The following is a 12530-nucleotide window of genomic DNA, read 5'->3' on the forward strand; positions in this document are numbered from 1 at the left end:
CCCAATCTAGAGCACGACCCAAGCAGCAAGAGCCAGACATTAAGTTAAAATGTCTTCGGTTGGGAGTCGGGCGGTAGCGCAGCAGGTTAAGCGCAGGTGGTTCAAAGCACAAGGACTGGCATAAGGATCCCAGTTCGAGCCCCCGGCTCTCCCACCTGCAGGGGAGTCGCTTCACAGGCGGTGAAGCAGGTCTGCAGGTGTCTGCCTTTCTCTGTGTTCCCCTCCTCTCTCCATCTCTCTCTTTCCTATCCAACAAAGACAACAATAATAACTATAACAACAAAAACAAGGGCAAGAAGAGGGAATAAATAAATATTAAACAATGTCTTCGGTTATGATGTTGGTAATAGGCTCTTTTTAAGGAACAGAACTTACAAACTCTCTCTCTCTCTGATGCTTCTCATCAGCTTCTTTGATCAGCTGTGTCGTCTGCTGGAGTTTGGCGTCCACGAGCTGCTGCTGCAGTTCCTTGTGTTTGAACACCTTATCGATATGCTGCAGGCAAAGGCAAAGTTCGCCCATCACTTGACGAAGAGGCCACACAGGAACACAAGTGACAGTCCCTCGTTACACCCCCCACCCCACCCCACCCCCCACCCCCCCGCTTTGCCTGCCAAGAGCACAACAGCCAATAGCATTGGGTTGTTCTGTACCTGTGCTCACACAAGCACAAACTTTATGTGGCTGGCGTACCTTCTGCATCAGCAATGCCCAGTTGTGACCCCCCACACACACATCAAACAACTCACAGCTGTAAGTGTGAACTTCCTACTTCTGCCCTCCTGTGTACTGAAGGCTCAAACTACCTAGACAATGCTGGGCAACGAGCTCAAATGTTAAACCCGGACATCAGGCACACAATGTTGCCAGACTTCTCAGCTGGGGGCGGCATGCCATCTCAGGGGCCCAGGCCCAAGCCTGGCTGCTGTGTGGTCCTGCACACCCTCACCGCAGAGGGTTAAGAGCCTGGGCAGAGGCTGTACCAAGTAAGGGGCTCGGTGCCAGGTGCATAGCAGACATTTGGTAAAAGGTCCTGTTTCTGTGGAGTGAGACAAGCCAGCAAAGAGAAAGCCCAATACTGAATGATCTCACTTATAGGTGAAACTTAAGAACAAAGAACAGTAGGGAGGACACAAGGTGAAACTTGGGTGGGTGTGGTGTATTGAACCAAAGCACAGAACTCTGGGGAAGGGACAGGACAGAGGGACAATGGGGTCTCCTGAACTGGGCTATGCAGTGGGAAAGGGTGAAGGGTTTTTACTTTTCTTAAAAATTAAAAACAGAGGGAGTCGGGCTGTAGCGCAGCGGGTTAAGCGCAGGTGGCGCAAAGCACAAGGACTGGCATAAGGATCCCGGTTCGAACCCCGGCTCCCCACCTGCAGGGGAGTTGCTTCACAGGCGGTGAAGCAGGTCTGCAGGTGTCTGTCTTCCTCTCTGTCTTCTCCTCCTCTCTCCATTTCTCTCTGTCCTATCCAACAACGACAACAAAAATAATAACTACAACAATTAAACAACAAGGGCAACAAAAGGGAATAATAAGACCAGACTGTAAACCATTACCCCCCTCACATTTTTTTAAAAAGTCATGTTTCCACATGACATTGTTAGATGGTATTTTATATACAACAAAATGTCAGTGTTCCTTCTCATATGCGGGAGTTACCTCTCCCAAATACAGTAAATACCCCATGTGAAAGGAAGACGCTACTTGGTAAGCAGATTGATAGTCTAAACTTGAGGAGAGCACAGAGATGACCCACCTTTATCTGCCCCGCATAGCCTAGCCCAGAACACTAGACAATATCAAAATAAACAAGACCCAAACGTACTAGGACTTGAACACACATGATTTTCAAATTTCCAATCTCTTTGATAAGACATTAATCCATTTAATAACTAAATGGGGGCCAGGCAGTGACGCACCTGACTGAGCTCACGTTACCACGCACAAGAACCTGAGACCCTGGTCCCCACCTGCGGGGGGGGGGGGGGGGGGGCGCGTCGCGTCACAAGTGGCGAAGTAGTGCTGGATGCCTGTCTCTCTACCTATCTCCCCTTCCCTCTCAATTTGTCTTATCAAATTAAAAACAATAATCATTAAAATAAATGATTTAAAAAATAACTAAATTGGTAATTTTAAAGAAATGCAGACTTTTTTTTTTTAAAGATTTTGTTAATTAATGAGAAAGATAGGAGGAGAGGGAAAGAACCAGATATCACCCTCATACATGTGCTGCTGGGGCCTGAACTCAGGACCTCATGCTTGAGAGTTCAGTGCTTTATCCACTGAGCCTTCTCCCAGACCACAGAAATTCAGAATTTTAAGTCAATGAATTCACTTCAAATTAACTTAGAAATGTGATAAAGATGTAGATGGGAGTATTGGCTCAGTAGCTTTCTAATTTTTCTTAAGTGTCCAATTTTCTATAATAAAAGTAAAATCACAAGAAAGTGGTTTTTGGAGTTCATTTGCTAGGACAGGGGAAAACTGAGAGGGGAATGAGACAGAGAGAGATACACCAGCATGGTTGCTTCACCAGCTCCATTGACAAAGTCTTGCCAGGGTCTGGACAGTGACACACACATTTCCATGTACAAGGACCTGGGTTCAAGCCCCCTCTCCCCATCTGAAGGTGTTTGTCTGTCTCTCTCCGTCTCCTACTCCTCTCTAATTTCTCTCTGTCCTATCTAATAAAAAAGAAGGGGGAGGTGAGGAAAATGGCTGCCAGAAGTGGTGGGCTCATCATGTAGGCACCAAGCCCCAGTGATAATCCTGGTGGCAATAAGAAAAATGTCTGGGAGTCGGGCGGTAGCGCAGCGGGTTAAGCGCAGGTGGCGCAAAGCGCAAGGACCGGCTAAGGATCCCGGTTTGAGGCCCCGGCTCCCCACCTGCAGGGGAGTCACTTCACAAGCGGTTAAGCAGGGCTGCAGGTGTCTATCTTTCTCTCCCCCTCTCTGTCTTCCCCTCCTCTCTCCATTTCTCTCTGTCCTATACAACAACAACAACATCAATAATAATTACAATAATAAAAAAACAAGGGCAACAAAAGGGAATAAATAAATATAAAATTTTTTTAAAAGATATGCAATAAAAATATTAAAAAATATAAAAAAAAAAAAATGTCTTTCCAGGGTGGAGGGTAGATAGCATAATGGTTATGCCAACAGACTCTCGGGCCTGAGGCTTTGAAGTCCCAGATTCAGTCCCCCGCACCACAATAAACCAGAGCTGAACGTGCTCTGGTAAAATAAATAAATAAATAGAAAAATGTCTTTCCTCTAAGCCATTGGTCCTCCAATAAAGAAAAAAAACAAGTCTTTTTTTTTTTTTCAGTGACTTAATATTGGTTTACAATATTACAAGATAGCAGTGGTCCGGGAGATGGTACAACAGATAAAGCGTTAGACTCTCAAGCATAAGGTGCCAAGTTCGATCCCTGGCAGCACATGCACCAGAGTGATGTCTGGTTCTCTCTCCTATCTTTCTCAGTAATAAATAATTTTTTTAAAAAATCCTTAAAAATTACAAGATAACAGGGAAATAATTTCACACCATTCCCATCACCAGAGCTCTGTGTCCCCCCAAAAACTGTCTTTCAAGGGGTTGGGTGGTGGCACTCATTAGAACATACTTGTTACGGTGGTCCGGGAGGTGGCGCAGTGGCTAGGAACTAGACTCCCAAGCATAAGGTCCTGAGTTCAATCCCCGGCAGCACATGTACCAGAGTGATGTCTGGCTCTTTCTCTCTCTTCTCCTATCTTTCTCATTAATAAAATAAATAAAATCTTAAAAAAAAAATACATGTTACAATGCAGGGACCCAAGTTCAAGTTCTTAGTCCCCACCTGCAAGGGAAATGTTTTACAAGAGATGAAGGAGTGCCGCAGGAATCTCCCCCCCTTTCTCTTTGCTTGCCTCCAGGGTTAGTGCTGGGGCTCGGTGCCTACACTATGAATCCACTGCTCCCGGAGGCCATTTTTCCCATTTTTGTCGCCCTTGCTGTTGTTATTGCAGCTATTGTCGTTGGATAGGACAGAGAGAAACCGAGAGAAGAGAGGGAGAGAAAGATAACACCCATGCCACAGGTGGGGAGCCAGGGGCTTGAATTGGTATCCTGACTCTGGTGCTTGTGCTTTAACCCGCTGCACTACCAACCCTCCCTTGCCATCTCCTCGTTCCCTCTCAGTTTTTCTCTCTACCTGGAAATAAATAAACCTTTCAAAAACTAAGGTTTTGAAAAGCAGTATGTAAACTCTCACGTCAAGTTTGCAGTGAGCATTGGATCAAGTAGCTCAGAGAAAAGGCACATTTAAAGTTTCTGTTTATATAAGGAGACGCCACACGAAAGCACAGTATTTTCTAACTTCAAAGGTGGGGGACATCATCACAAAAACCCTACTCTTTTTTTTTTTTTTCTTTTTAACCAGAGCACTGCTCAGCTCTGGCTTACGGTGGTGCGGGGGACTGAACCTGGGACTTTGGAGCCTCAGGCATGAGAGCCTGTTTGCATAACCATTATGCTGTCTCCCCTACCCCAAAAGCCCTACTCTTTTAATGTAGCACATGTGACCTCTGAAATCCTCCAACCTAGTATGCGACCGCTAAGAGTTATCAAAAAACAAAAAACAGATTATTGATGACTTTTTCCTTCCTTCCTTCCCACCAGCATCATCTCTGGGACTTTGTACCCGCAGGACTCCAGAAAGAGGAAGCGAGACCTGCAGCACTGCTCCACCGCTCAGGAAGCTTCCCTCCTACAGGTGGGCGTCAGGATTGAACCCAGGTCCTCACGCAAGCTTGTCAGTGCCCTCTAGCAGGTGAGTCAGTATTCCGAACTTCCAGGCTATCTTGCCAAAGTCCTAGCTAGAGCCTTGGAACCGAGTTTTGTGGCCACAGCTTCTGCCCCGTAAACTGGTGTGTGTGTGGGGGGGTTGTGCTGTTTAAAGGAGGTTTGTTTTCCCTCCCCCAAAAAAACTATTAAAAAAAAAGAGGGGAGTCAGGCGGCAGCACAGCGGGTTAAGCGCAGGTGGCACAAAACGCAAGGACCGGCTTAAGTTTGAGCCCCCGGCTCCCCACCTGCAGAGAAGTCGCTTCACAGGCGGTGAAGCAGGTCTGCAGGTGTCTGTCTTTCTCTCCCGCTCTCTGTCTTCCCCTCCTCTCTCCATTTCTCTCTGTCCTATCCAACAACAACATCAACAACTACAACAATAAAACAAGGGCAACAAAAGGGAATAAATAAATATTTAAAATTTAAAAAAGAGAGAAACTGAAACAGACATCTGCTATACACTGCACAGGAGATGAGAGGGGTCTGAGATGCGGGTGGCTGGGGTCTAACGCCACGCCCCTAACAGTGGGTATGGAGCAAGAACTCATGCCTCAACTTGCCATTTCCCACTGCCCCGGAGAACAATCATCCCGGACATATCTCCACATGGCCACGGCCTCGTGGGCCACGGAGTGGGGATGCCCGAGAAGCCTTCCTCTCCGGGTGCGGCCTCACCTCCTCCCGCAGGGCGTACTGCTCGATGAGCTTCTTCAGCTTCTCGCCCAGCTCGACGTTCTCCTGGCGGAGTTTGGCGTTGTGCACGTCGTGCTGCTCCAGCTGCGCCTGGATCTCATTCAAAGTGACCTGGAAGTGTGCGGTGGCCTCTTTCCGCCTCTCCTCCTCCTCCCGTGCCTGCTGCAGGTTTTCCTCCTGGTTACCCAAAAAACAATTGCTGTTAGTGGTACACGCCTCAGACCAGCTGCTTGCAAATGGCTCGTGGCTACCCCGGCCCTATGCTTCCTTAGGAAGTGGAATCCCTCTCCTTCACTCATGACCAGAAATCCTTCTTTCCAAGGAAGAAGGTTCCCCAAGCTGACCAAGCAAGCAGTGACACAAACTGCCCTCTTTTATAAAATCAGTGTCAGGAGTCAGGCGGTAGTGCAGCGGGTTAAGCGCACGTGGCGCAAAGCGCAAGGACCGGCATAAGGATCCCGGTGCGAGCCCCCGGCTCCCCACCTGCGGGGGGGGGGGGGGCACTTCACAGGCGGTGAAGCAGGTCTGCAGGTGTCTATCGTTCTCTGCCCCTCTCCGTCTTCCCCTCCTCTCTGTCCTATCCAGCAACAGCAACAATAATAAAAACAACAATGACAACTACAATAATAAAAACAAGGGCAACAAAAGGGAATAAATAACTAGATATAAAAATAATCAGTGTCATGTGGCCACCTGAAACCATTCTACCAAAAGGTAATGCAGCCGGCGCCCTCGACATCACCGGCCCAAATGCCCTTTTCGCCTCGCTGACAGGCTGAGTGTCTGCTCAAAGCGCCCCGCGGGCAGCTTCCCTCTGGCCCCCTCCTCCCTGCAGGACAGGGGCAGAGGACCCCGTGTCTTTAAAAATCAACTCTGGGGCCAGGTGGTGATGCACGTGGTTGAGTGTACCTGGTATAGTGCGCAAGGGCCTAGGTTCAAGCCCCCGGTCCCCACCTGCAAGGAAAAAGCTCACAAACAGTGAGGCAGTGCTGCAGGCGCCTCTCTGTCTCTTCCCCTCATGCACCCCTCCCTTCTGATCTCTCTGTCTCTTTCCAATAAATAACAAAGAAAAGAAAAACAAAACAATTCAAATCTTTTTCAAAATCAACTCTCAGGTTGACAAAATAGCTCACTGAGCTGTGTGCATGGCCCAGAATGTAGCCTCGCTGCCACCGCATGCAAGGAGACTTCGATGGTATGCTGTAGCTTCTTACTCTCTCTGCCGCTCCATCTCAGGCTGTGAAAAGGTCGCCCCGCTATAGTGAAGCCCTGGGGGCGACGAGACTCAACTCTTAGGAGGAGATGAGTACTATAAGACCTTCACATGGCTACAGGGCTGTGGGTCCACGGAGAGAGAGAAGAGGGAGGCAAGGAAGGCCACAGGTGTGACTCAGAAAGGAAGAGAAGGCGAGGCCATAGAAAATAAATACAGTTCTAGAAATAACAGTCAACCCGTATCTGTGATCCTGGGAGAACTAGTGCAGTGTCCCATGGAGGGAGAGGGCACACAGGACTCTGGTGATGGGAAGGAAAGGTGTGGGATTATAACCCTGCTGGGGCTGGGTGGTGGCACACCTGGTTAAGTGCACATTACAACGCACAAGGACCCAGGTTCAAGCCTTCAGCCCCCGCCTGCAGGGGGAAAGCTTTACAAGTGGTGAAGCAGGGCTACAGGTGTCTTCTCTGTCTCTCTCCCTCTCCATCTCCCCTCCCCTCTTGATTTCTGGCTGTCTCTACCTAATAAATAGAGATAACAAAAAAATTCCTTAAGAAAAGGAATTATACTCGTTATCTTACAACTCTGTGAAACACTATTACAAAATGGTAAAAGGTGCCGTGGGTCCAAACCAAATACAAATAACTTCTATGGGGAAAATGTGATCTGTTTTCGTTGATGTCTAGATGCAAGGATTCAAAGGCAAAGAAGGATCAGGGGCTCCCTGTCCAGATGAAGAGCCCACCCTGAATGCCACTCTGTTTTCTGTTTCGGGCCAAGAGCATCCGGGACTACTGGGAGGTGTGAACCAACTAACCTTTAACGTCTTATTGTGGCGCTGGAGCTCCCTGCAGAGAGACTCTAGCTTGCTTCTTGCCAAGATAGCCTTGCTGTGCTCACTCTGCAAGTGAACTTTCTCTTTCACGATCTGGGCTCGCTTCTTCTGCAGAATCTTCATCTGCTTCTGAACATTCCTGCTCTCCTCCAGCTGAAACCAACAAGCACTTTATATTTAGGAAGCACAGTGAACACCTTTGAGTTGGGACTGGGAGAAATACAGTAAGAGCTACAGGACACACTGTCGAAGTCCAGAGGACAGCGTAATATTTTACTTCTGCTGAGTCACGCCACGCCACGCCACGCCACGCCACTCTGCCACCTTCTCTTTTCCAGCTGTGGTGGGAAACTAAGCAAATACTTGAGACGGGTGTGGGGGGCAGCCTCAATTTCATTAGTTTCATATTAAACACACACACACACACACAGTTTCAATTTTCTGAGACACATACACACAAACGCCTATTTTAATGCACTCCAGATCCCCTGAGAGTGTGAGGTGAAATGGCTGCGATTTGGGGTTTGGAGCTAATGAGGGTTTTTTGTTGTTGTTGTTCTCTCCCTCCGCCCCCCAAGGTTACATCAACACTAACAAAGAAGATGGCAGCCCTCACTGGCCTCTTCCTGAAGGAGGAAATGATGCTGAGTCACTATCTCAAGAGCAAGAGTGACACCTTGTGGCCTTTCAGAATATATCACACATCTTTTCAGACACTGTGCTTGTATTAAAAACATCCTTGTCATTGGGATTTGATAGGGATTGCACTGAACTGACAGACGGCTTTCAGAAGGAAGGCCATCCCAATAGCATTTATATTCCCAGTCCATGAGCCAGGCCGATTTTCCCATTTCTTTGTGTCTCCCTCTAGTCACCGACCGACCACCTTGGTCAGGCTGGGAAGCTAGCTGACTTTCACGCCAGAGGCCCCCAAGGTCACAGATTCAGTCCCCAGCACGACCTTAAACCAGAGTTGAGCAGGGCTCTGGTTTCTCTCGTTCTATCTCATAATAAATCTAAAAAAAAAACTACCATAAGTCAGGCTGGCCAGATTCAATCTCCAGCACCACCAGAAACCAGAGCTGAGCAGTGCTGTGGTGGGGAAACTTCTGCCTGCGAAACAACTGGGTTTTACATAAGACCTGCATCTGGACAAGGGGAAGCAGCTCACAGGCTGCCAGTGGTGCCATGCAGGCCGTGATGCATTGCGGCCTGGCACCCCCCCCCCCGCCCTTCCGGCTCACTGTCTTTATTATTGTTCTCATCTGTGTGTGGTCCTACCAGAAATCCTTTTGACTGTACTGTGGCTAATGCAACATGGGATATGAATTTGCCATGTCCTTTCATTTAAATTAGTGAAACCTGAAAAGCTGCGTGTGGCCGCTGCCTGGTGTTTCCGAGGACACAGCTGCAGGCTACACTCGAAGCCACACTGTTTGCAAGCACTTCTTCTGCAATGCAAATATGGCAGGCTCCATGAAACCAAGACAGATACAAAACATAAAATAAAGGTGTCAGGGGCAGGAAGGTACCTCAGTGGCAGAGCACGCACACGCACACGCACACGCGCACACACACACACCCCGCATGCCTGGGTTCAATCCCTGGCATCGTACTACAGCAACAAAGATCCAAGTAGAACTCCATACATAGTCTGTCTCTCTTCCACTCTTGCATAGAGAAATAAAATGTGGGGCTGGGCAGTAGCGCAGCGGGTTAAATGCACATGGTGCAAAGCGCAAGGACCGACGTAAGGATCCCGGTTCGAGCCCCCCCGGCTCCCCTCCTGTAGGGAGGTCGTTTCACAAGCAGTGAAGCAGGTCTGCAGGTGTCTCTCTTTCTCTCCCCCTTTTTGTCTCCCCTCCTCTCTCCATTTCTCTGTCCTATCCAACAATGACAACATCAACAATAGCAATAGTAATAACCACAACAATGATAAAACTAGGGCAACAAAAGAGAAAAGAATAGCCTCCAGGAGCAGTGGATTTGTAGTGCAGGCACCAAGCCCAAGCAATAAACTTGGAGGCAAACAAAAAAAAAAAAAAAAAAGAGGAAGAAAGAAGAAAATGTGGGGGAGCGGGGTGGTGGTGCGCCTGATGAAACGCATACGTTAGCAAACACAGAGACCCAAGTGGTAGCCCCTGCTCCCCACCCGCAGTGGGAGAGCTTCACGAGTGGTGGAGCAAGTACCGCAGGGGTCTCTGTGTCTCTGTCTCCCTTTCCGCTCTCAATTTCTGTGTATCTTATCCAAATAAAAGCTTCTGGTCCCCAGCTTACGGGCTGGGGGGAAGCTTCATGGACAGTGAAGCAGTGCTAAAAGTGTCTCTCCCACACTGGGAGTATGGATCGAACTTCCAACGCCCATGTTCAGCGGGGAAGCAATGACAGAAGCCAGACCTTCCACCTTCTGCACCCACAATGACCCTGGGTCCATGCTCCCAGAGGGATAGAGAATGGGAAAGCTATCAGGGGAGGGGATGGGATATGGAGCTCTGGTGGTGGGAATTGTGTGGAGTTGTACCCCTCTTATCCTGTAGTTTTTGTCAATGTTTCCTTTTTATAAATAATTTTTTTAAAGTGTCTCTTATGGTCCGGGAGGTGGCGCAATGGATAAAGCATTGGACTCTCAAGCATGAGGTCCTGAGTTCAATGACCGGCCATACATGTACCAGAGTGATGTCTGGTTCTCTCTCTCTCTCCTCCTAGCTTTCTCATTAATAAATAAATAGGGAGTCCGGCGGTAGCACAGCAGGTTAAGCACACGTGACACAAAGCGCAAGAATTGGCAGAAGGCTCCAGGTTCGAGCCCCCGGCTCCCCACCTGCAGGGGAGTCCTTCACAGGCGGTGAAGCAGGTCTGCAGGTGTCTATCTTTCTCTCTCCCCTGTCTTCCCCTCCTCTATCTCTCTGTCCTACTCAACAACAACAACATCAATAACTACAACAATAAAAAAACAAGGGCAACAAAAGGGAATAAATTATTTTAAAAAATAATAATAAATTCTTTTTTAAAAAAAGTGTCTCTCCTCTCTGTCTCCCTCTTCCTTCTATATTTCTCAGTCTCTGTCTTGCAGGTATGAAGTCCTGGGTTTGGTTCCTGACACTTTAGAAAACTCTAGCAGGGGAGTCGGGCGGTGGCGCAGTGGGTTAAGCGCACGTGGCTCAAAGCGCAGGGACCGGCACAAGGATCCCGGTTTGAGCCCCCGGCTCCCCACCTGCAGGGGTGTCGCTTCACAGGCGGTGAAGCAGGTCTGCAGGTGTCTATCTTTCTCTCCCCCTCTCTGTCTTCCCCTCCTCTCTCCATTTCTCTCTGTCCTAACAACAACATCAATAACAACAATAACTACAACAAAAAAAGGGCAACAAAAGGGAAAATAAATAAATATTAAAAGAAAGAAAGAGAACAGCAGGGCTGGGCAGACAGCACAGTGGTTCTGCAAACACGGCTTTTCTGCCTGAGGCTCTGAGGTCCTACGTTCAATCCCCAGAAGCACCACAAGCCAGAGCCGAACAGAACAGACAGCTGCCAGCAGGTGGAGCAGTGGGCGAGGCATTCGGACCATGTGGCATGAGCCGGGCACTGCATGTGCCTGAGTGATGCTCTGCTTGGCTTCCCTCCAGAAATAAATATTGTCAATTACAGGCAAAAGAAAAAGTAAAACCATTCTGACTTTGTGGGCAGGACAAAAACAGACCTTGGCAGATCGGGCTCAGACTACCCAATACTGCATTTAGGTATCACACACAACAAACACACTATGACCCTCACTCCTGACAGAGGCATCTGGACTGTGTTGGGTTTTTATGACTCACAGTGATATGAACATTCGCATATAGTTCCTAGTGCAATTCTGTCCCCACATAAAGTTATCCTTGATAAGTTCCTTTTCACAGACTTCAGCTAAACATATGACAAAAGCTTGTCCTTGATTTACAACTTCCCTTCGTTGGCCAAGATTCTCTCATCAGTGTTCTAACAGAACAATGTTAGAGGGCCAGGAGATGGTCCCAACAAGCCGAGCACAGAACCCTGGGCTGGTGTCTCTCCTTCCCTCACCCTCTCTGAAAGAAGAGTCCGCCACCAAGACCAGTGCAATCACGTAGGCATGAAGTCCCAGCAAAAGCTCGGCGGCAGAAAATCAAATCAAATCAAGCGTGGGAATAAAGCCGCTGTTCTGAGACCCGCTGTATACATGCACAACCATTGCTCTTGAATGTATGTCAAGCTTGAGGAGACTGCTCTAGGCAGTGGCTTCTAAATACTCCCTTTACAGGACAGTGTCAACTATTCCCCAGAACAGCTGGCAAATGGATCCTGTCCCCACTGCTGTAGAGGACGCACGCTTTCTCCCTAATCCTTCCTTCACGCCACTACGATGGGCATGAAATGGCACAGCTCTCTGGCGCAGATCTGCGTGTCCCTGATCACCACTAAGGCCAGAGGTCTTTTTCTGTGCAGTGTGCCTTCACAGGGAGCCACCGCGATGCCTTTGCATCCTTGTTTCTCCACTTCTCCCAAATGCCGGCTTCCCACTGGGTTGCTTTCTACATTGTTCCCTTGCGCTTCTCAGGTATTCTTGATAACAAGTCTTCCATATTTTGGGAGATAGATAGTCCCAAGCCTGTAGCCTGTCTTCTCCTTTTCTTTGAGGAAAAATCCTTTTTTTTTTTTTTTTTGCCTCCAGGGTTATTTCAGGGGGGGGGCTCAGTGCCTGCACTATGAATCCACTGCTCCTGGAGGCCATTTTCCTCATTTTTTTGCCCTTCTAGGTGTTGTTATTATTATTGTTATGAAGGATATGACAGAGAGAAACTGAGGGAGAAGGGGAAGACAAAGCCGGGGAGAGACAGACACACACCTGCAGACCCGCTTCACCACTTGTGAAGCGATACCCCACCCCATGCAGTTGGGGAGCCAGGGGCTCGAACTGGGATCGGCTTCATGCCATGTGCACTTAA

General features: G+C 48.5%; 1 protein-coding gene across 5 annotated transcripts in view; it reads right to left on the reverse strand.

The window, feature by feature from the left end:
- Positions 1-12530, reverse strand: part of TXLNG (taxilin gamma) — a 76312-nt gene that overhangs the window by 11414 nt on the left and 52368 nt on the right. For all 5 annotated transcript variants that reach the window (XM_007539116.3, XM_060182996.1, XM_060182994.1 and 2 more), the window contains 3 exons: positions 7555-7725; positions 5504-5698; positions 376-495 (listed from right to left, as the gene is read on the reverse strand). In XM_007539116.3, coding sequence (XP_007539178.1) covers positions 376-495; positions 5504-5698; positions 7555-7725 — 486 coding nt within the window. The remainder of the gene's footprint in view (positions 1-375; positions 496-5503; positions 5699-7554; positions 7726-12530) is intronic.

This window comes from Erinaceus europaeus, chromosome X (genome assembly GCF_950295315.1).
Source record: "Erinaceus europaeus chromosome X, mEriEur2.1, whole genome shotgun sequence".
Taxonomy (NCBI): domain Eukaryota; kingdom Metazoa; phylum Chordata; class Mammalia; order Eulipotyphla; family Erinaceidae; genus Erinaceus; species Erinaceus europaeus.